The sequence below is a fragment of the Megascapheus bottae genome, chromosome 1, assembly GCF_031878675.1.
Source record: "Megascapheus bottae isolate mThoBot1 chromosome 1, mThoBot2.hap1, whole genome shotgun sequence".
In the NCBI taxonomy this organism is placed as follows: Eukaryota; Metazoa; Chordata; class Mammalia; order Rodentia; family Geomyidae; genus Megascapheus; species Megascapheus bottae.
The window spans coordinates 1048734-1076560 of NC_143509.1; the positions used below are offsets into that span (position 1 = coordinate 1048734).

Genomic DNA, 27827 nt, shown 5'->3' on the forward strand with positions numbered 1-27827 from the left:
AGCCGCCCGGCGCGGGGTCGGGGCCGGGGCCGGGGCGGCGCCGGCGCGGGCCGGGGTCGTCAGGTGGCGTCAGTCCTCCTTCTCCTCCTTGCGCGCCCCGAACGTGGAGACTGGGGGAGAGGCGGGCGCGGAGGCGGGGCGTGGGCTAGGGCTGCCCGCCCCTCCTCCGCGGCTCCCGATCCCCGCGGGGAGGACACCCTCACCCCCTCACCCCCCCCCCCGCCCCCCCACTCACACTCGTCGCGGGCCTTCATGCGCGCGATGAAGGAGTAGCTCTTGTTGCGGCGGTAGTTCTCGTAGGGGTCGTCCAGCGCCACGCCCACGCCCTTGTACTGGTCCCACTTGTCCCGCACGTCCCCGCCCTTGATGGGGTCCTGGATGCCCTGCTCCTTGGCGCCCAGGCCGCCGGAGCCGCTCCAGCCTGCGGGGTGGGGGTGGGGGTGGGGCGGTCAGCGGCGGGGCGGAGCGGGGCGGAGCGGGCGGGCGGGCGGGCGCGGCGCTTACCCATCTTCACCAGCATCTGGTGCCCCTTGTTCTCCTCGCCCAGTCTCGAGTCCGGGATGGGCGGCGCGGAATTGGAGCCCAGGCCGGCGGAGGAGCTGCAAGGAGGCAGGCGGCGCGCTGAGGCGGCCGCTCGCCCGGGAGGGGCCGCTCCCCCCAGGGCCGGCCAGGACTTACGGCGGGGTGGGGCTCCGCGAGCGGGAGCGGCGCCGCCGGCCGGGAGAGTAGGACTTGGAGCGGGAGCGCGAGCGCGAGCGGGAGCGGCTTCTGGAGGAGCGGGAGCGGCTGCGGCTCCTGCGGGCGGGACGGGCGTCAGGGGGGCCGGCGGGGCGGGGCGGGGGGGGCGGGCGGGGCAGGAGTGGTACCTGGAGCGGGAGCGGGAGTAGGAGCGCGAGCAGGAGCGGGAGCGGGAGCGGGAGTAGGAGCCGGAGGACTTGGAGGACCTGGAGTGGGAGCGCGAGGAGGAGCGCCCGCGGCTCTTGGACCGGCTCCGGGAGCGCGAGGGGCCGCTGCGGAGAGAGGCGGGCGGGGTGAGCGCGGCCTGGGCCCGCGGGGCGCAGAGCCCGCAGAGCCCGCAGAGCCCGCAGAGCGCCCGCCCGCCCGGCCGGCTCACCTGTTCCTCTTCTCCTGGCCTTTGCGGCGTCGCGCGCGCATCTTGGCCCGGAAGAACTCGTAGAGGCCGTTCTGCTCCCAGCCTTCGCTGCGGGGCGGGGCGGGGCGGGGTGAGAGGGGCCTGGACGGGTGGGGGGGGGCACGCGGGGGCCGCGGCAGGGGCTGCGGCAGGGGCGGGGCGGGGTCCGGCACCTGTTCCGCGGGCGGTCGTGGGAGGGCGGGCTGTAGAAGGCCTCCACGGCGGCCAGCAGGCGCTCGCTGGGCGGCATGGGCGGCGGCAGGCGGATGTCCTTGGGGTCCAGTGGCTTGTACTCATGGTCCTCCAGCTGTGGGGACACGCGCAGCGCTGCCCACACCCGCCTCGACCCCGGGCCCCTGCGGCACCCCGGGCAGGCTGGACCCCGGCTGACCTTCACCAGGGGCGCCATCAGCCCCGCAGGGAGGTCGAAGTAGGGCACGTTGGGGACCAGGCTGGGGTCGTCGTGGTTGATGTGGGGAGGGCCCTGCCGCCGCATGTGGGGCGGCTGCCCGTTGAAGCCGTGGGGGGGTGGCCCGAAGTCGGGGTGCTGGGGCCCCGCCCAGGGCGGGTGCTCGTTGATCCCTGGGTGAGGCATGCGGTGGCCAGGGTGGTGGTGGGGGGGCCCCATCTCTGCCGAGAGAAGGGAGGGTTGCTGGGGGGCTCTGGAGACGCGCCCTCGCGGGGTCCAGGGCAGGACTCACCAGTGGGGAAGTCGCCCTGAGGGTAGTCGAAGCGGTGCGGGTAGGGCGGCCGCTCGAAGGGGTGGCGGGGGGGAAAGTCGTCCTGCATGAAGCGTGGCGGGAAGCGGTTGAAGTTGTGGGGGTGCGGTGGCTGGTTGAACTGCGGGTGCTGCTGGTGCGGGGGGAAGGGCCCGCGGAAGTGGGGCGGCCGCTGCATGCGGAAGGGGGGCTCTCGCTGGCCCCCGCCCCATGGTGGCTGCTCATGCTGTCCGCTCCACGGGCCCTCGAACTGGCCACTCCAGTTGGGGTCGGGCTGGTTGTTCCAGGGCGCATCGCGCTGGCCGTTCCAGCCGGGGTCCCCGCGCTGCTCCCCCCACATGCCCTCGTGGCTATTGTTCCACGGCGGGCAGTGTGGCGGCCCGCCCTGGTGGTGCGGGAATGGCGGCTGCTCTGGAGGCTGGAAGGAGAGACAGGTGCATGTCAGGGCCAGGGCTGTGGGGCTCCCCTGCCACACACACGTGAGGCGGTGGGTCTGCTGCCTGGGGCCCACCTCCCCGACAGGACAACTCACCGCCCACAGGTCTACTACCGGGGGTTGGCTCCACATCGAGCCTCAGTCCCCCACGCCAGGCCTGGGTCTGCTCAGGGGTCCCCAGGCCAAGCTGCAGCCCCCTTCCCCACCAGAACCACGACCACAAGGTCCAGGGATGCAGCACGCAGGGGCCGAGGAGACTCATGGGCTCCAGACAGGATGGACAAGGCCCGCTCCCTGCACACAAAGCTCTGCTCCATGGCCGGTAAGGTCTCAAAGCTGGGGTACGCTCAGAGTGTGGTCCATGTGCAACCACGTGGCTAGGCTGTGCCCAGAGACCCTCCTGACTGGACCCAGCAAGCCACAGGCTACTACCTCCCACCATGCTTTACCCAGGTGACCCCACCCTAGTGTAAAGGCTCTGAACCCCAAGGACGAGATGGCAGCCTGGGGGACCACCCTCCCCGATCATTTTGGTGCCAGCCCAGGGGTCTCCGATCAGCCAGCTCAGGAGCACACCGTCTCCCCCCAGGTCTCAGTACCTGCTGCTGGCCCCATGGGGCCACGGGGTGGGGCTGGTCGAACCACGGGGGCTTGCTGGGCGGGATCTGCTCGTGAGGCCCGGGGCCCCGAGGCCCAGCGGCCCCAGGGTCTGGCACCCCTCCTGTGGCGTCGTACTCTGACGAGCCGGGCATCTGGATGGGAGGCTTGTCATCTAAACCCAATGACAGGCTGTGAAACGGCAGTGTGCCCACCTGACCCCCAGCACCCGCTTGTTGCCTCTTGCCACAGGATGCTTGAGGCCTGGCCCTGATCAAGGCGTCATTTAGGTTGCCAAACACGGCCACCAGCAGGAGCCCGTTTTGTCCCCCCTCCAGTCGTGGGGCTTGAACTCAGGGCCTGAGCACCGTCCTTCAGTTTTCTCAAGGTTAGCACTCTACCACCTGAGCCACAGAACCACTTCTGGCTTTTTCTATATATGTGGCATCGAGGAATCGAACCCAAGTCTTTGTGCATGCTAGGCGAGCACTTTACCACTAGACCCAGCTTGCAGCCTGTACTCCATTGTGAGGGTAAAATCATCTCATGTTGCAGGGATGGGTTGTGTTTATCTTGATGTACTTAAAATACAGCTCATCCAAAATGCCAGGGCCCAATTTTGTTCCCTGATTCTAGAACGTTTACAAGTATCGACTGGCTACCCACACCTAATCTGAAACTCACACTCTTGAAACTCTACACTACATCAGCAACAAGTCTCAGACTTCAGGATGCTTTGGATTTCAGGTTTTCTGAACCCACGTGCAAAGGTGCACATGCGTGCTCGGGAGTGCACAGGCTTCGCGGTGCCGGGGTCTCACGAGAGCTGTGCCACAGCCCGGCATTGCAGCTCATCTTTGCTGTCCCTTTTCAGCCCAGAGCAAGCTATCCTCCTACTGGCCCCTGGCCAGGGTGCAGGAAAGGGACGGCGCAGGGGATCCCTACCAGGCTGTGTGGTGGGCGGCATGGCGGGGGCCGGGGCCGGGGCCGGCGGGGGGGCGGGAGGCGGTGTGGCCTTGACCTCAGTCTCCATGGGCGGCATCTGCTGCTGTGCCAGGCTGCTGACAAAGTCCTCGTGCTGCGTCTTCAGCGTCTGGATCTGCTGCTGGAAGGCCAGCTGCACGGGCTGCACTACTGACGAGTGCTCGCTGATGAGTGTGGCCTGCCAGAGGAGCCCGGCTCAGTGCCCGCCCTGTGGGTGGCGCTGCAGGCCAGGTGGGGTCCAGCCACAGATTTGGCCACCACCATGTCCCTGGTGGCTTGTTACTTTGCTGCGCCTGTGGACGAGGCAGCAGGGCAGCAGCGCAGGACGGGTGCTTACCTGGTATTGGCCCAAGCCCAGCGCCGGGCTCTGGAGCTGCTGGATGATGGAGTCATCAAAGTAGCCATTTTTCTCCCAGAGCTGTAGGAGCTGCATGAGGAGAGGCGTCAGGCCTCACGCCCCCACCCGTGCCAGGGCCCCGCCTGTGCCCGGCAGCCCCTTACCCGGGCGATCTTCTGTTGCTTGTCCTCCTCCACGGCCAAGAAGCTGGTGCAGTAAATGGGCACCACCACCTTCTGCAGGGCGGCCAGCAGCTCCCGGGCCTGCTTGCGCTGGCTGTGAGGGAGAGACCTTCCGCGCGTCAGGGCCCTGGGACGGGACCCGGCCACGCGCCCGTTACCATCGCAGCTCCAGCCACGGCGCCCTCTGCCGTCTCAGGAGACACCCCAACCCCACGGCGACTGCTGGGGAATCCTCACAGCCTCCCTGGGTGGAGCAGGTGCTGGAGCCAGCCCTGGGCTGGACAGTGCATGGGTTCCACACACAAGAAACAGCACGTGGGGAGAGCACACAGGACAGTGCCGTGGAGATGGGGGCACATGGCTGGGGCGTGGCTCCAGCACAGGGCTTCACCCTCAGCACGACAAAAATCAAAATGTGCCAACACTGAGCTCCACAGGCCCAGGGCTGGGCTGCCCCACCTCCAGTGGGGGGGAGGGGGTGCACTGCGGAGGAGCGTGGCTGACAGGTCAGAAAGGCAGAGGGGGGCCGGGTGCAGTGGCTCACGCCTTAATCCTATTCACTTGGCGAGATTTAAGGATTGTGGTTCAAAGCCAGCCTGGGCACTTAAGAACCTGGGACTCTTATCTCCAATTAACCTCTAGAAAAATGGGAAGTGGGGCTGTGGCTCAAGAGTAGGGAGGTAGCCTGGAGCCGAAGAGCTCAGGAAGTGCCCAGACCCAGAGTTCAAGCCCCATGACAAACACACAAAAAAAGGAAAAAAAGAAAGTCAGAGAGGGTAGATGGGAAGAGACAGGTGGGTGCGAGCCGGGCTGGAGATGGAGATGGCGCAGGCAGGGTAGAGGACCAGCACCCAGACGCAGGCTTCTCCACTGAGGAGTGACCCAAGGCGGCGTCCCACCAGCGTGAGGCTCCGCAGCCAGCGGCCACGGCTTGGCCCAGCACTCCGGAAGCGGGGGAGGGAGGGGAGGGCAGGGCGGGCGCGGCCCGCGCTCACCAGTGGTGCAGCACGTCGTTGATCAGGTAGATGAGGTGCAGCCGCAGCTCAAAGTGCGCCCCGTCGGCTGTGATGCGGTTGCGCAGGTGGCCGGCCATCAGCTCGCAGTGCGGGGGCGACTTGGCGTTGCTGAACATCCAGTTCTTCCCGGCCTGTGGGCGCAGGCAGGCGGTGAGGTGGACGGCCTCCCCGGGGCCCCGCGCCCGCTGGGCCCAGCGCTCACCGAGATGGCGTCCTTGGTGCACGTGTCGATGATGGGCTGCAGCAGGTTGTCGAACTCGGTCATGTCCAACTGCGTCTCCTCCAGCAGCTTCTGCATCTGCTGCTCCACTGCGTGGGCCACGGCTGCCGTCACCTGCTCCTGTGAGACAAGGGGCAGGGGTGGTGTGAGGGGCCGTGTGACCCTGTGGGGGGAGGGCATGAGGGGGTGGGGCGCACCTGTCGGAGGGCCAGCAGGTGCTGCTCCTGCTGCTGCAGGTTCCACTGGCTCTGCTGGATGAGCTCGTCCACAGAGGGGGCGCCCTGTGCGGGCGGGATGGGTGCGGCGGGGGCTGGCGGGGGCTGCGGCAGGGGCGGAAGGGCTGCGGCCGGCTCCAGCTCCGGGGCCTGCTGCTTGCAGAGCACTAGGGACACGAGAGGAGCCTTGTGAGGGCACAGCACACTCACGCACACCCAGCCCTCCCCTTGGGAAGCCCTGGGACACCCCCCCCACCCAAAGTGCCCTTAACACACCACCTGTCTGGGTGGCGTGGGGCAGCACAATGTAGTGGCCACAGTGGCCACGGGCAGAATCCACGCATCCAAGGTGCACACGACCCCTGCACCCCCCCCAAACCCCCTTCACTTGCAGGGCTCAAAGGCTGTGGGCTTGTACAGCAGGCCTGCAGCCGCCACGCACACGACCCCTGCGCCCCCCAAGCCCCCTTTACTTGCAGGGCTCAAAGGCTGTGGGCTTGTACAGCAGGCCTGCAGCCGCCACGCACAGAGAGGCTGCTGCACTCCAAGCTCACAGCCCACTGGAGCCTGGAGCCACCCAGCCACTTAGCAGGAGCCCAGGTGGGGGGTATACACCCCAGCTCTGATGTGGAAACAGATCCCCAGGGAAAGTCCAGCCGAGAAGTAGTATAACCTCCACTTCTGACTATCTGGCCTAAGCTGTCTGGAGCCTGAGTCCCACAGAGGGGAGTTAGTCGCCTATGTACCAAGGCCACTGCCCACCGCCACCCACCTCTAGCCGGGATGAGCCCCTCGGAGCCTTGTTCACGGAGCAGAGCCACCTTGCATGTCTACCGTTTACAGAAGCAGTGGGCCTGGGAAAGCGCCCCTCAGGCTCCCACAGGCCTTCTAGCTCCCTCCTGGAAGCCCTCCAGGACAGCCTCACTTTTGGCAAAGCCTCAGGTCCCCACACCCAGCCCTCCAGGGCCCCTTTCCTGGGCCTGCAAGGTTCCTCTCCAGATTTACCCGGCTGGCCCTGCCATGCTCCCATCTCACACAGAGCATCTCCAGACCCCTGCCACTGAAGCTCTGGGGCAGGGAGCACAGGTGCAGGGGCAGAAAGCCTCAGCCCAGTCTTCCCCAGGGTACTGTCCACACAACTTCCTACTCCGCTGCACTGTGCCCGCTTTACCCATGGCCCACAGGCAGCACGCCTAGATTCCACTCAGAATCTCACCCGCCCCTCCCCTGACACTCCTCCCCCCACTCCTGCCTCAGAGTCCTGTACTGCAGCCCCACAGCACCAGGCTCTCAGAGCTAGCCTGCACCCAAGTGTGCCCGGCTGAGAGATAACCCTCTACACAGGGAAACATCCAAACAAGAGAGGCCAGCTGCCGATGTCCCCATAGCACCTCAAACAAACATAACCAGTGGAGCCTTGGTACGAACCACTCGAGACCCCATCCTTGAGGCGCATGCAACGCTCCCACCCCGCTGGGCCTCTCCAGGTTCTACCACGGCTTTCTCAACCTGGGAACCTTGCCCAGGTCCTACTATCTGATTTACTCACAGTCTGTGTGCGTGTTGCTGTGGCTTGAATTCATCTGATTTACTCTGTATGTGTGTGTTACTGTGGCTTGAACTCAGGACGTGGGAACCTACCCTTAATTTTTTTTTTTGGAGGGGGACGGTCATGGGGCTTGAACTCTTTCAGCTCAAGGCTGCCACTCTATCACTTAGAGCCACAGCCTCACTTCCGGTTTTCTGCGGTTAATTGCAGATAAAAACCTCAGATTTTCTTGCCTGGGCTGGTTTTGTATTACAATCTTTACATCTCAGTCTCCTGAGTAAAGATTATAGGCGTGAGCCACCTTGCATGGTCCGACCCTTAACTTGTTTTTTTGCTCAAGGCCGACACTACCTTTTGAGCCACAACTCGGCCACTGACTTAACTCCTGGGTCATCAGAGGTAAGAGCCTCACAAATTTTCCTGCGTCACGATGCTCAGCCTGCTGACTCGATATGAACACAAGTGTGAGCCATCAGTGCCTGGCAGTTTCACCAACCTTTAAACCAAACACAACACACTCCATGTAACAGGCCCAAATGAGATGATCCAGGCCTGTCAGGTCACCAACCTTTAAACCAAACACAACACGCTCCATGTAACAGAGGCCCAAATGAGGTGTTCCAGGCCTCTCAGGTTGTAGCTCAGTCTCCAGCACCTTGCAATACTCATCTGTACAAAAAGCACCTAATTGCTCATCAGAATGTCCGCAGACAGAGGATCTGCCGCCCGACATGACAACACAGGTGGGTCCTGCCTCAGGCCCCTTGCCACTCAGCAATGACATCCATTATTCCACGAAGACGGAGAATGGTGGTTGCCCAACCCTGGCATACAATTCCCGTGCATCACAACCGCACAAAATCCTCGGTGGATTCACAGCTCGACCCGGGGGCTGGACAGTTCCCGGGTCCGATACAAGCGTCCACCACCTCATGCCTTAGAAAACCACGGTGCTTCCTCTCCGCGTCTGCGCACCGGGGACGAGACGTGCCCTGCCAACCCACGGGTCCCCGTCCAAAGCCAGGGAGGAGGAGCGGGGAGGTGCCGGGAGCGCGCCGCCAGGCAGCGGGGTGGAGGCGGCGCGGGACTCACGCTGCTGCTGCTCCAGCGCCAGCTTGCACTTGTAGTAACTATAGAACTCGCCTCCGAACAGGAACGAGAACTTGGGGTTGTCCTTCTGCTTCTCCATCGTCATCTTCTCAAACTCGGGCCCGTTGCGCGCCACGAACTGGGCGAGCTTGTCGATGACATTCCGAAGCTCCTGGTCTGCGGACCGAGGGGAGAACAGGTAAAAGAGCGCCTCGCGGGGCGTCGCGTCCGCCCGGCCCCGCCTCGCCCCCGGCCGGGGCCCCCGGCGGCGGCCCCGGGGCCGCGCTCGTACGGGTCCCGACAGGGACCACCGCGGGCCGGGAGCGCGGGGCCGCCGGGGAGGCCGCGAGCGGCGGCACGAGGCCCCGCCCCGCCCCGCCCGGGTCTCGGGAACGCGGGCCGGGCCCGGCTGGGGCCCCCGGCGGGAGACAGACGGCCCCTGCTCCGGGACGGGCCTCACCGTCCGGCGGCAGAGGCATCTCCATGGCTCCGGCCGCGGGGAACGTCCTCCGGCGCCTCACGATGGCCCAGCAGCGCCGTCCGTGAAACCCGGCCGGAAGTGGCGCGAGGGGGCCGTGTAGGACCGGATGCTCGGCCCGCTTCCGCCCGCCACTTACGGCTGTTGCTGGGGAACGCCGGAAGTAGGGCGCGGAGGCCGGCGGGAAAGGAGGCGCGCGCAGTCGAGGCTGCTGCGGCGCCTGCGCGGCGCCGGCGCGCAGCGGGCGGAGGCGGTGGAACGGTCGGGGCGGATTCGCGGTCCTGCAGGGCCAGCGGGCTCGCGGAGGACGCCGCAGGTGAGGCCCGCCCCGGGCGGGGTGGGAACCGGGCCGGTGTGGGGACGCGGGGCCGGGACGCCGCCCACACCCCCGAGCCTTCGCTCCAAGCCGGGGCGAGCTGAGGGTCTCCGGTCTGCCTGCCCGGGGGCGGCGTTGATCTGTGACCTCAGAGCTCAGCCGCGGCGGCTGGGATGAGGTCCCAGCCCCCGGGCGTTCGGGCTGCCGGGGCTGAGTCGGATCAAGGCATGTTTTCAAAACGGAACCCACCCGTACACTTCGTTGACGTTAATAAATGGGAGAAAAAGGGGGTCCTTGCTGTGGATCCCAGCATGGCCTTGGCCTCTCCCTGGTCTCCCATTCCTTGCTGAGGGCTGGGGTGGAAAACCACCCGGGTGCCCGCAGGAAGCTGGACGTGACCGGTGCGTCCAGCCAAGCCCAAGCTTGGCCTCACCTTACACACAGAACTCAGATGCAGCGCTCCAGGCGTGGCTGTTTCACCTGGACCATCCAAAAGCACGAACTTCCTGCACCCCCCCCACCACTGCTCTCCCAGCTAAGCACCGACTCTAGTTTCACCTGTAGCATTCAGCACAGCCCCTCACAGCTTTTTCCCCGTGTGACCCCAGTCCCCTGGTCATCCTAGGGTGGGGGCCTAAGAAGAAACAAATTTGATTTTTCTGCATGTTCGGCTCAGTGTTGGCCACATGCAGGGCAAGTGTGCAGGGTGGTGTTCCGGGCAGGCGGGTTGCAGCGTCTTGAGCAGGCATTCCATTACGATGATCTCCTTTTGGGAGGCAATAAGGGGCTGTGGACTCAGCTTCATGCTTGCTAGCCAGGCACCTACCGCCATCTTGTGGCTTTACCACTTGAGCCACGGCACCACTTCCAGCCTTTCTCCTGTGTGTGAGGAATTGAACCCAGGGCTTCATGCATGCTAGGCAAGCACTCTTCCACTAGGCCACATGCCTGGCCCTAAGCCATTCTCGCAGGTGATTTTTGAGATTCCTGCCCAGAAGCATGCCTGGGAAGTCTACCTTTGGCTTCTCAATATAGGTATGATGACAGGCATGTGTCCCTGGCCCAGCTTCCTCTGGTGAGATGGGGTCTCAGACTTTCCAGGCCAGCACGGCCCTGTGGTCTTCATCTCAGCCTCCTATTATGGCAGGATGGCAGGCGTGTGCCACCGTGCCCAGCATTGCTAAAAGGCTGCAGTCTTCAAGTCAGGGTGTGATGCTGTGGGTTGGCGCCATGTGCCACAGTGAAATCCACTTTGCTCTCGGTGTAGGCACAGGGCAAGCTGTATGCTGGCTGTTTGGCTGTCAGGGGCCCACAGCAGCAGAGAGGACAGCAAGGAGGCAGTGGCGTGGACGGCAGGCGGAACTGCAATGTGGAGGAATCCATGCTCTGTCCTGTGGTGTCCCACGCAGTGACAACAGACAAACCTAGCCACAGGCTTCACCCCTCAGGGAGCCCCCAGGACGGCTGTGGTGCTTCTCAGCAGTCACCCTGTGTCAGCAGCATCTGTGGAGTCACATGGCACATTGTTCCTGGACACAGCCACAGCTGCTGTGCAAGTCCCTTCCGGTCTCCTACGTGTGACTCTTGAGCCTGGCTCTTTCCCACTTCAAGAAAGCATGTGGACCTGATGGGCAAGCGAGGCCACCAGGAACTTGGGACGCCATGTCCAAGGCTGCAGAGGAGACACCGCCAGAGCAAGCCCACCCTGCAACCTGCCTGTTACAGCCCAGGGGCATCTGGGCCTTGGGGTCATCGTGGCCGCCACCAGGGTACACACTAGGACATCACACTGCTGGTGGCCTGCCACCTAGGGACGCAGGCATGCAGGGTGCCCTCCACTCTGTCCCTGGTCCTGAGGCCCTGATAGGAACACAGGCCAGAAAACGCCTATCCCCTGACCTGGCCAGTCCCGGGGCTTGAACTTGGGGTGCCTGGGTACTGTCCCAGAGGTCTCAGGGCTAGCACTCTACAACTTTGAGCCACAGTGCCACTTCTGGGCTTTGGATGGTTCGCTGGAGATGAGTCTCACAAACTTTCCTGCCTGGGCTGGCTTTAAACCACAGTTCTTTCAAGAATCTCCACTGGAGGAAGCCATGGGACAGGCCGCAGGGCACTAGAAGAGTGGTGGCCCCCTTGGGCCCTCGTCTCACCAGGAAATGAAGAGAAGACGTGGCAGGAGTAGGGTCTGGGTGCAAATGCCAGACCAAAAGAACAACAGCCAGGCACACTAGGGTCCACCTGCAGTCCCAGCTACGCCAGAGGAGGCCAGCCCAGGGCAAAAGCTCACGAGACCCCAGCTCAGCCACTTAGAAAGACTGATGGCTGTATTTGATCCAGGCCAGCCTGGGTGTAAACACATCTCAAAAATAGGCAAAGCGGGGCCAGGAGTGTGGCCTAGTGGTAGAGTGCTTGTCTAGTATGCAAGAAGACTAGGGTTCAATTCTTGGTACCTCATACATAGAAAAAAGCCAGAAGTGGTGCTGTGGCTCAAGTGGTAGAGCTGCAGCCTTGAGAAAGACAGGGACAGTGCTCAGGACTGGCAAACAAAACAACAAAATCCAGCCAAAGCAAAAAGAGCTGGAGGTGTGGCTTGAGAGGTAGAGTGTCTAAGTGGTGCTGTGGTTCAAGGGGTAGGGCAGTAGCCTTGAGCTGAAGAGCTGAGGGACAGTGCCCAGGCCCAGAGTTCAAGCCCCACGACCACCCCCACCCCCCACAAAATAAAATTATTCCCAATGAGAGGTGTTTGCTTAGCAAGCATTAATAAGTTGTGATTCAAACTGCAGCACTGCTAAAAGCAAAGTAAGACTGTCCGGTGGAGTGACACACAGTCCTGGTGTCTTCCCCTGTCACAGTGGTGTGATGCCAAGCTGCAGTCCCTTTCATTCCACTACCATGGATCACATTCGAAACCAGCTGGGAAAAGCCTGGCATCTCACACAGGAGAGCAGGGACTGAGCCATGCATCACTGCCCACTGTGCAACACAGAGCCCTTACAGTCACAGTGCACACCGGCCTGTCTCCCTCCCCCTGGGGGTCTGGGGAAGGCAGAGTACCACTAGGTTACCGGTTTGGTCTATCGTGCCTGTGGCAGTGCACACACACGTCGTGAGTGTGTACAGAATTAAATATCCCATTTATTAATTTATAAACTATAAGAAAACCAAAGCAGTCATTTCCCCTCACCAACAGATCTTGCATTGGAAAAGGAAAACACATTAATATACAAATCCTATCAACACTCATTTTGTGAGAGCCACGCAGGTGAGATGTGTTCTGGAGTTCACTCATAACCCGTGGACATCCACGCCACAGCCCCATACCTGCACCTGCCTGCCAGGCCAGAACCAACAGTTACGCAGATGACCACGCTGGTGGGCCATGCCACTGATGGGAAACCAGCAGACAAAAGCAAATTTCCTAAAATGCAAGCCTCCATTTTTCCCTCGTGAACACTGCCTCCCCCCACACAGCAGGAGTGAGGCATGAAACACTTCCCAAGAGGCCGTGTGGCTGGCCCTAGCTCAGCCAAGGCCACCCAGCGGGGTGCTGGCCTCCCCATCAGCCAGGCCGTAGGCCAGTGCGCACTGCCCAGCCAATTCCCAATTCATCACCACGGCAGTGGCTGCCGAGCTTTTTTTCAGCACTGACACATTTCAATCCACCAGCCAGTCTCAGGGCCCCTGAGGGACAAGGCCTAAAGACCTCAGAAGATCCCCCCAAATGCAAGACCCTGGCCATGCTAGGCTTTCCACATAGGCCAGTCTTGGGGTCACCAAATTGACCTTGGCTTCAACACTGACAGCAGCCCAGATGTCTGTTCATGGTGTGGGGTGGGTGGGGGTGGGGCGGGCAGAGGACAGGGTGGGGGTTCCTGCCCTGGGGTCCCAGCCAGCTGCAAACCATCTCACCTGGCACTGCTGTGAGCATCACCTGGGCCACGTCCTGGGTCCATGGTATACCTGTGCCAGCCCGCCCGGTATGCTCAAACTGCCCCGTCTGCATACCTGTACCCCTAGAATGCCACTTGTCTCCAGCTCCCAGCTCTGCAGCCATACTGACCCCATTTCTCCAGACGGGATCCTGAATGTTCTACAGAAAGTCACCCAAGGACCTGGCAGAACGCGCGGGGCCCGGGCCCTCCTGCTGCCCACAGGGTCCCGCTCGCGCCTTCCGCACGTCCTGGCGCCGGCCCCGCCCAGAGCTCTACACGTCGTAGCGGCTGAGCGTGTAGGAGTTCGCGTGGTTCTGGCGGCCGTACTGGAAGTGGTCGGTGAGGACGCTGCCGTGGCCATACTGGTAGTTGCTGTGTGCGGAGAAGAGGGTGCCGTTGTGGGGCCGCTCCAGCAGGCCCAGGTCGGCGCCGGACACGGGGAGGAGGTGCTTCCGCGCCTGCTGGTTGGCATCGTACTTGGTCTGCACGGAAGAGAGAGTTCACAAGTCAGAGCCAATCAGGATCTGGGCATGGCGGCGCAGGCCCGTAACCCCAGCTTCTGTGGAATGTCGGCTCAAGGCTGGCCTCGGCAAGAAGTGAGTGAGATCCCCTCCTCAGAGACCCAGGAGACGCGGCCGTGCAAGCAGCCACCAGAGCAAACGGGGCGGGGCCGCGGCGGGGGCGGGGCCTCACCTTGTTATACAGGAAGACCCCCAGGATGGCGGTCATCATGCCCAGCACGTTGGTGCTGGTGACCGGGTTGCGCAGCATGATGAGGGACACGGTGATGACCAGGATGCGCTTGGTGGCGTTGGCCACCGAGTAGCTCAGCGGGCTGACCAGGCTGAGGATGCTGAACGCGATGACGTTCTGCGCCAGGTTGCAGAAGCCGCTCACGGCCAGGAGCAGCAGCGTCCAGGGCCACTGGGACACGTAGGACTGCGGGGACGAGGGCGGAGGGCTGTCGGCAGGGGCGGGGCCGCCGTGGACTGGCGCCCAGCCCAGCCCGTCCTGACCCCTGACCCTCGGGAGCCACCTGCCAGCTCTGCTCAGGGAAACGGAGGTGAAGCACTGGTGACGAGGGCCTGGAGGGGATGAGCTCGAGAAGAACCCAGCCACAAGAATGCACTGTACAGAGCCCTGGCTTTGACTCCTCCATATCACATACACAGAAAAAGCCAGAAGTGGCGATGTGGCTCAAGAGGTAGTAGAGCACTGGCCTTGAGCAAAAGCTCAGAAACAGTGCTAACAAAAAAAAATAATAATGTACGGGTCTGCCTCTTGGCCGTGAGATCTCTGGTCTCTGTGGTTTCTTTATTTTTGGGGATTGAACCCAGGGCCTCACCTGTGCCAGGCAAGCCTGGTACCACCTGACCACTCCAGCCCCTTTGCGGGGCTGTGTGGTGGAGCTCTCCTTGTAAGACAGGAAGCAGAGGCAGGCAGGAAGAGGAGGAGGCGGGGTCCCAGGGCACCCGAGATCTCACTTCTTCCCTTTAGGCCTTGCCCAGCAGCACACAGAGGTGAGGAAGGCCTCATCAACAGGGAGAGGGGCAGAAGCCCGAATCCCATCCTCTTAGCACATCTGCTGTCTAACATGTCTGTTTAGCAGGGCAACAACACAAGATCCCTTAAAAGTCGAGGAGGGGGAGTCAAAATAGATGGGCACCTAGCTACATAGGAGGCTGAGTTCTGAGGATCCCGGGAATGAAAGTCCATGACACTCTATGTCCAGAAAACCAGAAGTGGTGCTGTGGCTCAAGTGGTAGAGTGCTTGCCTTGAGCTGAGACAGTGCCCAGGCTCAGAGTTCAAGCCCCACGACTGACCAAATAAAGGGGGAAAAAAAGGAGGCAGAGCCCAATGGGACCGTCTTACTCCATGAGAAGGGCAGGCTTGGCAGGGGCGGGGCCTGAGGGGAGGCAGTAAGGTCACTGGATGCCTGTGAAGTGGACACTGGCTCCCTGTCTGCCCCAAGTGGACAGGCCTCCTCTGCCCAGTGGCCCTACCATTCCCTATTCTATGTGGCACCACAGACCCATGGGACCTGGGCTGGAATCCCTAGAACTTAAGCAGGCGAACCTGCCCGCTTCTGAGAGGACTCGTGCCAGCCAGGGAGCAGGGGCCCGACAAAGCCCTCGTCCTGTAACACCAGCCACCAGGGTACTTCCTCACAGCCACAGGAAACGGTTAATGCAACCATGGGTGGCAGACAGGCGCCCTGAGGCGCCCCAGGGGGACGGCGGCAGGGCTCACCAGGTCACTGCCCACCAGGAAGGTCGAGAGGTCCACGAGAACCCACGTGGGGATCATGAAGAACACGGCGTGGCAGCCCAGGATGTTCAGGAGCCGCAGGTGGTGGATCCGAGAGTCTCTCAGGACCTGGAGGGAGAGGGCGCTGTGGACGCGGACGCAGACCTGCCAGGACACCCACCGGCCCCGCGGGACAAAACGTGGGGAGCAGCAGCGCGGGGGTTGGGGGGTGGGCAAGCCCTACACCGATAGGCTCTTCTGACCCACAGCCTGGATGAGCAAAAGCTGGGCACAAACCGCTGAGAAGGGGACACCCTGCAGCAGCAGGCCCCGCAGCGACAGTGGCCTCCCACTGCCACAGGGGAAGTGGCCGTCCCTGACCACTGCCACACTCTACCATTTGAGCCACAGCTCCACTTCTTTTGCTGGTTCACTGAAGCACCTCACCTACTTTCCTGCCCTGCTGGCTCTCAAACCCGATCCTCAGACCCCAGCCTCCAAATGGCTGGGGTTACAGGCATGGCTCCAAGCTTTCTTTAGCACAGAGAAGCCATCTGGTAGAGACAAGCCCACACAGGGCAGCGGGTTGGGGGTGCACACACCTCCCCTCGGGCCTTTACCTTCTTGGAGAAGATGTTCTGCAGCGAGAAGCACAGCGTGGCAGCCAGGGCACTGACCAGCCCCCACGTGTCAAAGGACAGCTCGGTGACTGTAGCCAGCAGGACACCGCTGATGATGGGAATGAGGGACAGGTACACCTGCAGGAGGACCCGGGCCTGCTGTCGCTCCCCTGTCCCCATCAAGAGCCCCAGTAGTGGCTGCAGCCGGCCCAGGCCGGTCCCTCCCTGCGGCCACCATCCCTCCTTGGGTCCCCCTTGGCTTGTGGTCCCAGCATCCTGTGCTGCCTGGTGTCCCGGCTCTACCCATGGGACTGCCTGCGCTCTGTCGTCATAGCAGGTGTGGAAATGAGAGCACTGATGGGGCCGAAGGGGCCACCAGGCTCCACGGGTGTGTGGAATGGGTGTGTGGAACGGTACTGGTTCTCAGCTCGTCCCTGAGCTGAGTTTGGCTTAGTAGTAGAGTGCTTGGCTAGCATGCATGAAGACCAGGGTTCGATTCCTTGGTACCACATACATAGAAAAAGGCGGAAGTGGTGCTGAGGCTCAAGTGGTAGAGCTTGAGAAAAACACAAAGACAGTGCTCAGGCCCTGAGCTCAAGCCCAGGACTGGCAAAAAAAAAAAAAAAAACAAAAACTGAAAACAAGGTAGAGGCTGGGTATAGCAGCGTGCACCTGTAATCCCGGCCCTTGGAAAGCTGAGATGGGGATCAAGAGTTGCCGTAAGCAGGGCCTGGTGAGCCCTTGTGTCAAAATCGAAGGCGAGCTGGAGGTGCGACTCAGTACCACTTGGAAGTAAAAAAGAAAAGATAGACCCAGGCATGGCAACACACACCTTTCACATGAGCTACTTGGAGGTCAGCAGGGTCAAGTCTGAGGCCACCCTAGGCAGTGAGTGAAACTCCATCTCAACAATACACTGGGCATCAACTGCCTCCTCTTATCCTAGCTATGCGACAAGCTACAGGTAGGAGTGTGGTCCAGGCTGGAATGCACAAAAACACAAAATCCCATGTAAAAAAGAAAACAACAGAAACACCACTAAAGCTAAAAGAGCTGGGAAAGTGGCTTAAACAGTAGAGGGCCTATCTAGTACAGAAAAGGTTAAGTTCAAACTCCAGTACCGTAAAAGTTTTTGAAAAAAGGCAAAAAAGAAACCTCAAAGCCTACAGCATAGATTTTAGGATGTGGGGAGGGCAGAATTCGGGCTGCAATCTGGGGAACCCGGGGCCCAGCCCCAGCCTGTCCCCTGGAGCGACAGGTCTTATCTGGCCCACCGGGTGGGTCCCTGCCAAGTTATCACAGCGTCCATAGCCTGCGCTCTCTCTCCTAGGACCAAACCCCGGGTTGATCTCCCGGTGCGGGATCCTCGCCTAAGTCTCAAACAATGTCCCACGGAGCACAGAAGCCTGATAAACACACCTGCCACTGCGTCACCCGCGACTCTGACCCCCAGGAGGCCAGTCACACCTGACGTGGCCCGCCGGGCAGGGCAGCGTGCCACGTGCAGGGCTGGCAGGGCTGGAAGACAGCGCCCAGCCAGACACGGCCCAATTCCCACCAGCTCACCCCAGGGCGCCGCCGCTCCACGGCCAGTCACCTAGAGCTCGGGGTGTGGGAGTCCACCCGGGGCGGCAGCGCGTGGCCAGGACCAGAGGCCTCCAGCCGGGACACGGGAGCCCGCGCAGACCGGAGCCAGGACGCGCCCCGGCGCGGCATCCCGGCCACTCCCGGATTACCAACGCCCGCCGTTCACGCCCGGGACTCGTGCCACCATCGCCCCGCCGCCCGAGCTCCCCGAGCCCACCCCGGGGGGCCCCCTTCCTCGCCGACTTCGCTTCCTTCACAGGAAGCCGGGCCGCCCGCGTCGCCAGCCCGGACCCCGCGTTACCTTGGTGCTCTGCTTCTCCTTCATGATGATTCGGGACAGGAGGACCACCCAGATGGGCATGGTGGCCTTGACTGCCAAGAGAGGGCGGACACTCACTCCGGAGGCCGTCGGAGGCGAGGCCCGGGCTCATCCGGGGAGCCCGGGCCGCCAGATCCTCCGCGCCTCCGCCCGGCGCGGCCCCGCGCACCTACCGGTGTGAGCGTAGGACACCGGCACCTTCCAGATGCTGACGTGCGCCGACACCGACGCGAAGTACTTGCCGAAGGCGAGCGGCAGCACGTAGCGCGGGTAGAAGCGGGGCGGCAGCAGCGGGCCGGCCGCGGGGTGCGGGCCGGCGGGGCCGGAGACGGGCGGCGCAGGGGGCACGCGCCAGGCGCGCAGCAGCGGCGGGAGCCCGGCGCACAGCGCCAGGATGTGGCACAGCGACACGGTCACCGGGAACGGGAAGGCGCTCAGGATCACCTTGTTCACCACGTTGCCGCCCGCGCTCAGCGCGTACCACAGCAGGCACAGCGCGGCCACCCGCGCGCCCTCGCGCGCCCCGCCGCCCGCCGCGCCGGGGCCCCCCGCGCCGGCGCCGGGGCCCACGGCAGCCGCCGCCGCCGCCATCCTGCCCGAGCGGCCGCCCCTTCCCGCCAGCCCGACGCCGGACGGGGGCGGAGCCGGACGGGAGGGGGGCGGGCGCGCCGGCCAGCGCCGCTCCTCATTGGCTGCCTCCGCTGCGCGTCACCGCCGCGCGCCGGCCGACGCGCCCGCCACCACGTCCACCCGCGGCGCGCTTCCGGCAGGGCGGGGGGCGACTCCGGAAGCTGAGCGGGCGGGCCGGGCCCGGGCCGGGTGGAGGTGCGCGTCGGGCCGGGCGGGGGGGGGGGGGGGGGTTGTCGCAGGGGGTCCCCAGCCGGACCCTCCCCTCGTGGAGCCCCGAGCGCCCGCCCTCGGGAACCGCCGCGGCCCACGGCGTCGCCGCCCGAGCCGGGAGCGCCGCGCGGTAGGTCTTGCCGCCCCGCCCCGTCCCCTCGGGTGGGAACCCCGCTCGCCGAGGCCCCCGCCGGACCAGACCAGTCCGGGCCTCGGCGGGGAAGCTGTCACGTCCCACGCGAGACTTCAGTGGAGCCCAACCCGTGCCTTCCGAAGGAGAGTCGAAATAAAGCATCCCACGTGTCCTCGCGGTCCCCGCCCGGCGTGACCCCCCTCCACACCCCGGCCCACCCGCCCGGCCTCCCAGAGGAACCTGCGCCCAGGAATGAAGAGCCCGGAACGCAGGGCAGATGTGGGGAAGCGGGGGAGGCGGGGCATCGGGTCGCCCTTTGCTTCAAGAGCTGCCTCTTTTTTAGCACAAGCCTAACTGTTCCTCATTTATGAAATGAAGTAGACATGAACAAAATGACTGTCTTGGGACTGAAAGACAGAATGCCTACTGATCCTTAGCTCCAGGCTCAGGAGGAGAGGAAGAACTGTACAGCCTACTTACCCTAGAACCAAGGGAGGGGAAGTTTTTACTTTGCCAGTCCTGGGCCTTGAACTCGGCTTGAGCACCGAGCTTGGGCTTTCTCTAGGCTAGAGCTCTAACACTTGAGCCACAGCTCTATGTATGTGGTACCTGAGGAATCGAACCTGGGTATTTGTGCATGCTAGGCAAGCACTCCACCACTAGGCCAAACTCCCAGCCACAGGGGAAGTTAATTTTTTTTTTAAACAGCTACCGTCAGTTAGGTAGTAAGGTGGCCACAGCCTGGGCTCAGGTCATGCTGCTAGACCCCTGTTCGGGAGAAGCATGTCTGGCCAACAGGCAGTCTGGCTGCTGTGCCCTGACCACTGGCTGAGGGACACCCGGCCTTCATGGCCAATCTGAGTCCGGAAAAGGGCTGTTTTGGCTGCCTGGGTCCATGAGAAATGACATACTCGGGCTGGTTTGTGCAAATGTTTTTTTTAATTTTTATTTCCACATTTATATCACAAGGTGTCCACTTACTGGACCAAATAGCAAAGTTGCTTCCTTCTGTGTCCAGAGAACACAGAAGTCTAGTACTGTACATTCACTAAGGCTCCTTGTTTTTGCAAATCGCATTTATGACATAACCATAAGGCAAACGAATCTAAAGGAATGGTTCTGAGTGTTTCCAGCGCACAGACACGTCTCCCTCACCCAGGAGAACAGCTCACACACAGTAGCACCCGTGCTTACTTTGTGGTGGGGGGAGAAGGGGTTCTAGAAAGCTGAAATTTTCTAGAAGTGCAGGAAGAGAACAGAGAAGAAAGGAAAGTTATCTGGCTGGTGGTCAGATGGAGAAGGGGATTAAAATCAACTTGAAAACTGTAACTTCTGCAGCATTTAAAAACTGGGTTTGAACTGAAACCAGATACAAATGGGTGGGTCCACCCGTGGAGTGCCGGTGAGGCTGGTGGCCGACTGGCCTGCCCACCCAATGCCCATGGCTCGCCACAGCCAAGCAGCTTCCAACAAATGACAGAAAGAAAACTGGCTCAACAGTGGCTGGGTGGGAGAGAGAAAAGAGGCTGAGGTGAGGCCGGCTGTTGGCCTATGAGAACAGAAAATGCAGAGATGAGATGCGTGCGTCTGTCTGTCGCTGTATAAAGGTAACCTCACCCCAAGCTGTCTGCACCCACCCGCCCACCTGCCACGGGGGACCAGCACACAGGTGTGGAACGTTGCCCGCACCGGGCAGGGGGAGTAGGAGTCTGACGCTTTTATAGCTGGGTTGCTATAGAGTTCTGAACTCCCTTGCCGTCCGTCCGCCCTTCCTTTGCAGTTTTATTAGTAACCTGGTAGCAGCATTTCACAAAAGAAGGAGAATTGGAGGGAAGAGACGGCGCCTCCCCACTGGGCCCACCGACTGCCCCACTGGACAAGGAGCGAGGGCTGGGCCCGGCCGGCCACCCACCGCCCCGGTTCCTGCCAGGCAGGAATGCACTCTGTGGCTGTCGCAGCTGCCGCCGCCACCGCCGATGGTCAGTCCAAGCAGACATAAGGCAAAATGTTCAAGCGCCCGTCGTCGCCGTGCGGGTCGAGCGGTATGCACTGCGTCCAGTCATACCAGTTACCCTGTGTGTCCTGACACCCGTTCACCCCTGGCCACTGCCCACTCTGGAGTCTGTCCAGGTCTTCTTGCGTGATCTCCCTCGTGATCCCTGGGAGGTGGCTGGGTGGCTCCAGCGGCAGCAGAACGTGCGGCTGCCGGGCCCCGCGCCGGCTGCTCTCCTCCTGGCGCAGGTACTCTGCCATGAAGTGGTGTGCGCCCGGAGTCTGCGCACCCGAAGAGGACAGCAGGCTGCTCTGCCGGCTCAGGTAGGACTGCACGATCTCGCTGCGTGACAGCTCCTTCCAGTTCGTCTGCTCAAAGGGGCTCTGCAGGTTGGCCTTGGCCTCTGGCTTGTTGTCCTGCTCTGTCCTGGCCGGTGGCTCGGCCTGCACAGGGCTGTGGGCCCGCACAGGCTCTTTCTGAGTCAGAGGTTTGATCTGTCTTGTCATGGGGTCAAAGGTGAGCTTCCGCTCTTTTAACCGCACAGGCTTCACACCTGCCTCGGCCACCTGCCCATCCAAGTTCACAGTGTAGTCTCGAGGCCGGTACCTCTTTTTCTTTTTGCTGTCCGAGCCCCCCGAGGAGGCAGCGTCGCTGTCTGCCTTGGAGGAGTCTGGGGAGAAGCCAGCCCGGGTGAGAAGGGGCTCGGTGGGAAGCGGCCCGGCCTTGCAGCCTGGGCCTGTCAGCCGTGGGGGGCCCTCGGGCTGCTCGGGCCAGCTCCCCGGGCTCTCTGTGCTAGGCAGCAGCTCCAGCCTCCGCACGGGCGGTGTGGACGGCTGGGCCAGCGGCAGGGGCGATGGCACCTGCGTGGCGTCTAAGGGCTGAGGCCTTGGAGAAGGGCTGGGCACCGAGCCCTTGGGGGCACACGGGCTCCGCTGCCGGGCAAAGGAGCCCTCGTGCCGTGAGTTCCGGGGGCTGAAGGAGCAGCGAGGGGGCCCCCGGGGGTGGGGCAGGCCCGGGGTCTCGTCCGCCCTGTCCAGCTGCTGCAGCACCGAAGCCTTGGCTGGCAGGCAGGGCCCGAGCGGCCGGCCTGGGCCTGGGGAGGTGGGGTGCGGCCGCACGGCATTGATGGGAATCTTGCCACCATGCTTGTCCTTCTCGCTGGGCTCCAGGCGACCGCCTTCGGGACCTGGGTGCCGGCTGCTGTCCAGGGGGCTGGGCAAGCTTTCTGGACTCCCACTGAGGCCGTTGGTGGGGAGGGGGGATGAGTTGGGGACCTGGGGCTCGTGAGTGGCTTTGGCAACCTTGGGAGGTGGCCCGGGGAGGCCCAGGTCACGCTGGTCCCCACGGCGCTTGCGGCTCCCCAGCCTGTCCAGCCGCTGCCCAGGTAGCCTCTGGATGTCATTCCGCTTCTTCAGGTCATGGATGCTTTTGGGTGTGCCGGGCGTTCCTGCCTCGGGCCGGCAGTTGTGCGCACCCCCGTTGGCCGAGCCCGGTGCCCCCGGCAGGCCCCGCAGCGCGGCCTCATTCTGGTGCACATGCACGGGCTCGATGAGCTTCTGCCAGCTCCGCAGCAGCCGCTTGGCACGCTTGGCAAGTTCCTCGTTCTGAGTCTTCTTGCGCACGTCGTTGATAAGCTTCCCCAGCCGCGTCTCCTGCAACCAGAGTGGGGGACACCCTAAGCGCCATGCCACGGCGTGTGGGGCACAGCCCATGCTCTGGACCAGCCAGCTCAGTGTCTCCACAAGCCCTGGTTAGAGCCCCTGGCACCCTGAAGTGCCACAGTCTGGGTGAGAACAGGTTGTCACAATGGCAATCAAGGACCCGAGTCTTGACCCCAGGCCTCCCCACACCCGCCCCTAGTGAAGCAGGGGAGACTCACCTCTAGCGCCTCTTTGGTAATGGGGTACCTCTCCAGGCTGGAGATGACTTCCAACACCGTCACCATGTTCCGGATCTACACAACGAGAGAGAGACAGAGAGACAGAGAGAGAGAGAAAGACAGAGAGAGAGAGAGAGAGAGAGCACGCCACATGTCAGCCACAGGCCACGGCCGGGCCAGCTCCAGGGCCAGCCTGCTCTGTCCCCACCCCTACCTATGGAGCTTTCCTACTCCCCAGGGCCAGCCTGGCGCCCCCAGATCGGCCCACTGGTCAGGCCTGACGGTGCATAGTGGATGGCCCCCTCATGTGAGTGGAACCACAGGGACAGAAAGACGAAAGAAACCAGCGTCATCTTTCCAGAGCTCATCTCAAGACACCACATAGAGGGCCACCCGGCGCCCAGCTGAGGGCCGGGGACAGTGAGTGGCACCACAGCAGAGCTCCCAATAGGCAGTGTCAGCAGCCGCGTGGCTTCCCTGGGCCTGGCAGGTCAGATGGGAGCGCGTCTGCACAGGAACCATGGCTGGCACGGGGCCTGTGCACAGCGCCCCCACCCTGCAGCCAGGCAACTGTGGGCATCCGAGTGTGCCCTCACACCAAGCACACCGCCCAGGCACCCAGCCCTGGAGGAGGCTGGCTCGAGGAGACCCTGCTCCCATTCCCTGTCCTCCAGGCCCCGGGATCCCTCCTCCATTTTCAGAGCCAGCACCGGGCCGAATCCTGACCGCCACCCCCCTCCCCAGCAGCCCGATGGCAGCAGGGCCCTCGCCAGTAGCAGTCCACTTGTTGGCACACTCAGGCTTGGGTCCTCTGCACTGCGCTGCCTGTGTGAGGACAGGCCCTGTGCACACCTCGAACTGCATGAATGGGTGGGGCTCTGCCCTAAAGACCCACCAGCAAGGAGGCCAGTCCTGAAGGGACAGCAAGGCCGCTGCTCTCAGACCTGAGCTCAGGCACTGGGAGCATGCCACGTGGCCTGGGTTCTACCCGGTGACCTCAGCCTGGTCTATTTAGAGCCCTGGTCTCCACACGCTGTGAACCAGCCATCCTCCTGGGGCGGCCGGGCCAGGCCTGGCCTGGCAGTACAGAGTGTCCTTGTCCTGGGGCACATACCACTGCCCCCAGATAGGAGGCACAGCGTCTGGGCAACTCCAAGACCTGCACCTCAGAAATCACTGCTGGACTAAAAGGCCAGCCAGAGAGCCACATGGGAGCCCAGCCGCGAGTGTGTGGGTCCCTGGCTCCTGGCCGGTGCTGCAGCCTTCAAGAGGCCCTGCGCTAGACTGCGGGCACCCACCCATCTTGCCCTGGACCTTCAGGGCCATGAGGACAAGGGCTGAGGAGACCCAGGGAATGTACCCCTTCCCGTAGCAAGGTGCAGAAATGTGGCAGTGCCATGGGCGGGGCCAGCCCCAACCACTGAGCCAGCCAGCCCAGAGGGGCGGCGGGGTCATGCTGGGAGCAAGGCTTCTCAGACAAGCAGGAGGGCAGGAAGGAGCTGGAGAAGGATGGGCAGGGAGAGGGGGAAACACACCAGAGGCAGGTGCCTCCCGGCAGCTCGCAGACACACAGACCATCCGTCTGTCCTGTCCAGTGCCCGCCGGGGAGGGAACCGATTGCCACCAGCAGTGTCTGGGGGGGGGGGGTGGCTCGGAGCACGGACTCCCAGGGTCAGCTTTAGAGCAGCACTTTCACCAGTGGGGATGCTGTCTAGTTCACAACGCATCTCCTCCGCCATGGCCACTACATCGGGGCCAGGGTCCTGGCCAAGCCCTGTACTCAGCCTAGAGGCCCCGTCCAGTGATGACAGAACGTCCAGGGGACCAGGGGCCAAGGTGTTGGGAGCAGAGGAGGTGCCGGCAGACCGGAGGGGAGGGAAGGTGAGGCAGTGGGCCAGCGGGGTGCCGACTCAGGTCTGGGTGCAAGTTACCAGGCAGAGCCTTGGGAGCCTGGGGCGTGAGGGCAGGTCATCCGAGCACCCTGTGGGAGGAATCTGGGCTGCCACCTGCTCTTTCTGCTCGAACCCCAGGGTCCACATCGTGAGCCAAAAATACAACCTCCTCCCTGCGTGCTGACTGTGCCCGGCATTTTATCACAGGGAGGGCAAGGTGGCTGGTAACCCCCAGTGCTCCTGGGGCCGCATGTGCACGCACACGCAGAGCAGGCAGGGCACGCCTCGTCCAGGGCACACAGAAAACCTGGCACTTTCACCCCTGGCGAGGCCTCTGCCTGGCTATTAACTCTGCCAGAGAAGTGGCAGAGCTGGGAAGAGGTACCTCAAGGAATCTGGGAGAGGAGGGCACCCTGAGGAAGCGTGTGGAAGCCATATTTGAACTCTGCCACAGCGAAGGCGAGGGAGGAGCCTGCATGCACATCCTCCAGGCTCCACCCATGTGTCACCTACACTGAGAAGCCAAGGCTGGGGACACCCCATCTCGAGACCCAGGTACCCCAGGATCCAGAGGGGCCTGGTGTGGGGAAGGGTGGGCTCTGCCCTGGGGTGATGAGAAGACAGCGAGAGTGCACAGACCACCGCCAGCTGGGCTCAGCAGAGCCTGTGGGGAGCACCAGCAGCCACAGCGCCCCACGGCTGCCCTGCGGGGATTTCCAGCCACAAACAAGGAACCGAGACGCATCCTCCTCCTCAGCAGCGGAGGTGCCCCAGCCTGACTCCCGGTGAGCAGCGCCGCTTCCCACGGGCGGGCACGGGCTCGGCAGGATCAGGGGCCCCTGGCTACGCCGGCACAGTCAGTCCCCAGGGGTGCCCAGGGGTCTCCCCGCACCCCACATGGCTCAAAGCAGGTCAGGTCACCTCCCCACTTCTAACAGAACCACGCCCACCCACACGCTCAGGTCAGTGCCCGGCCCCAAGAGCCTGATCCTCCTTCTCCTCCCCCCGCCACCCGTGGCCAGGTCTTCACGGTGGTTCCCTTTCCTCAGCGCACGCTCAGCTCACGAGCCAGCTCAGGCAAGACCCCAGTCGGGGGCCCTGTGCTTATTCCTTCCCCAGCACTGGGCTAAAACTCGGGGCCTCAAGCTCGCTAGCAGACAGGTGCTCTATCCATCACGTGACCACATCTTGGCCTTCTGCCTCGGCTATTCTGAGCCCCGGGAGGCTTGAACAGTGAACACACTTGAGCTCGGCGTGGTACGGGCTAGGCGGGGACCCCGCCGCCCCACTGCCTCTTCTGGGCTTCGGGCTGAGCCACCAGCTGCTTGTGTTGGTAGATTTGAACGAAGGCCTTGTACTTGCTAGGCAAGTGCTCCGCCATTGAGCCCTAACCCTGGCCTTACTTTTTATAACTTACTATTCACGTAGCCAAGCACGATCCTGGGTGGAGATGCTATTTTATGCTTCTCCTTTAGCGGAGGTGACAGGTGGGCACCACCACGCCCAGCCTTTTTCTGCTGAGACTGAGTCTCACTGGCCCTTCTGTCCGGGCTGGCCTGAAACCACATCCCATGAGCCTGTCCTCGGCCTTCCTAACCGTGAGGTGGGACTGCACACGTGAGCCACTAGTGCCAGCTTTTTTTTTTAGATGCAGAATGGTCTAGACAAGAATTTACCAAACCTGCTGAGCTCAGACGACTGAAAGTATTCATTAGCAAGGGGCTGTCCTTCCACAGATGGCACCAGAAGCCGGCAGACTGCACCCCACGGTGGTGCCTGGGTCGGGTGGCCGACTGCCGCCCAGTCAGAATGAGCATGTGTGTTCCTAGACCACCGCCATCTGCTCCGGCCAGGTCTGTGGCAGGTCTGCTCAAGAGGAGGCTCGGGCAAGAGCCCCTGGCCTAGTCTTCAAGCCCTGGGCCTCTAGCCTTGCCCACCCCACACTCGGCAGGAGCCAGGAGAGCCTGCCTGGGCCAGATGCCCCTGGCACTCTGCTCAACCACATGAGCTCTGGCTGACCAAAGCCAACTTCCTTCTCCCACCAGGACCCCATGAGGGCTTCGCCCCACAGCAACCACAGCCTACTTCCCCACAGGGAGGGTGGCCTGCCACCGTCCACCTGGGCTTACACAGTGCTGTAGCCAGGCCCCTCAACAGCCCACAGAGCACAGACAGGAGTGGGGGGCAGGAGGTAGGTCCTTGCACATCCTGGAGCTCAGCCCTTACTCCTCCCTTGCTGCCCTCATCAAACCATCCACCTCCACTCTTTCCCTCTGCCTCCGGTCCACACAACTTCCACCTCGAGCACACGCGCTTCTCAAGCGCCTGTAGAAAGTGGCTCATTGCTACTCTGAGCCCGAGGAGATGGGAACTAAGCAGAACTTTCCACTTCTGCTCTCATAGCTCACAGCGGGTCCGGGTGACCGTAGCTGAGGACAGCACGCTGGGTGGGACTCCTCCCTCCCAGTCTCTTTTCTAGGAAGAGCCAGGGACGATGCCAACTCCAGAAGACTGGAAACGATCCAATGCCCAGGAAAGGGACACAGCACCCATCCACACAGACTGTGGGGCGCAGATCCCGGGCAAGAAGAAGCCAGCTTTCCAGGAACACAGACTCAGCCGAGACAGCGAGCAACCATAGAGACTGGCCCCTATATACTTGTGGTGGGTCCAGAGCAGCTGGGCGCAGGAAGGGTAAGGACCAAGGGGGGTGCAGCTGGGGACCACCCTCTGTGGCCAGTGCTCTCACAAGCTAGACAGGAACCGGAGACTGGGGTGCAGAGGGTGCGGGCTGGCAGGTCAGGGGCTGTGGCTCGTCTGCCTGGCCGCGAGCGGGCCTGGGGGGCTTCATAGGGAAAGGGCTGCAGCTCACGTGGGAGGCTGTAGATCCTGTGGAGAGGTGGCCTGCGAAGGGGGTGGCCCCAAAAGAGGCCCCTCAGCCTCTGGCCGGCTGCTGGGAAGAGGGCTGGCCGTGGGAGGTTGAGGTGCCCCAGTCAGCAGGCACAGTAACAGGTGTGTTGGGGGGGCCCGGCAGGGAGCTTTAGTAATTGCTTTACAGGACAGAGCCTGGGTCTAATAGGTCAGTCAGTACACAGTTAGGTACACTGCCCAGCT

General features: G+C 62.8%; 4 protein-coding genes across 5 annotated transcripts in view; 1 reads left to right on the top strand and 3 right to left on the bottom strand.

Moving 5' to 3' along the window:
• Positions 1 to 8854, top strand: part of Ndufa13 (NADH:ubiquinone oxidoreductase subunit A13) — a 200475-nt gene extending 191621 nt beyond the window's left edge. The window contains exon 6 of the mRNA XM_090335389.1: positions 8839 to 8854. The gene's annotated coding sequence lies outside the window, so the exon portion shown is untranslated. The remainder of the gene's footprint in view (positions 1 to 8838) is intronic.
• Positions 19 to 9019, bottom strand: Cherp (calcium homeostasis endoplasmic reticulum protein). 2 transcript variants are annotated; one of them, XM_090335460.1, is made up of 18 exons: positions 8937 to 9019; positions 8480 to 8653; positions 5821 to 6005; positions 5606 to 5743; positions 5383 to 5534; positions 4370 to 4481; positions 4206 to 4295; positions 3830 to 4046; positions 2887 to 3059; positions 1834 to 2269; positions 1524 to 1762; positions 1306 to 1439; positions 1115 to 1201; positions 867 to 1010; positions 679 to 795; positions 505 to 599; positions 236 to 421; positions 19 to 110 (listed from the first exon to the last, which is right to left on the bottom strand). In XM_090335460.1, the coding sequence occupies exons 1-18, from the start codon at positions 8959 to 8961 to the stop codon at positions 70 to 72; spliced, it is 2745 nt and encodes a 914-aa protein (XP_090191586.1). In that variant the 5' UTR covers positions 8962 to 9019; the 3' UTR covers positions 19 to 69. The 2 variants fall into 2 exon arrangements, with proteins under 2 accessions (XP_090191586.1, XP_090191577.1); XM_090335451.1 differs by having other exon boundaries at positions 4370 to 4514.
• Positions 9020 to 13434: 4415 nt separating this feature from the next.
• Positions 13435 to 18572, bottom strand: Slc35e1 (solute carrier family 35 member E1). Its single transcript, XM_090334989.1, has 6 exons — positions 18150 to 18572; positions 17959 to 18029; positions 16071 to 16208; positions 15454 to 15579; positions 13896 to 14141; positions 13435 to 13684 (listed from the first exon to the last, which is right to left on the bottom strand). Exons 1-6 carry the CDS (start codon positions 18565 to 18567, stop codon positions 13475 to 13477), a joined length of 1209 nt encoding a protein of 402 aa, XP_090191115.1. The 5' UTR covers positions 18568 to 18572; the 3' UTR covers positions 13435 to 13474.
• A 1297-nt stretch (positions 18573 to 19869) lies between these two features.
• Positions 19870 to 27827, bottom strand: part of Med26 (mediator complex subunit 26) — a 36152-nt gene continuing 28194 nt past the window's right edge. The window contains exons 2-3 of the mRNA XM_090335003.1: positions 22822 to 22896; positions 19870 to 22594 (exon numbers count right to left, since the gene is read on the bottom strand). Of these exons, the coding sequence (XP_090191129.1) occupies positions 20930 to 22594; positions 22822 to 22896 (1740 nt within the window). The 3' untranslated portion in view covers positions 19870 to 20929. The remainder of the gene's footprint in view (positions 22595 to 22821; positions 22897 to 27827) is intronic.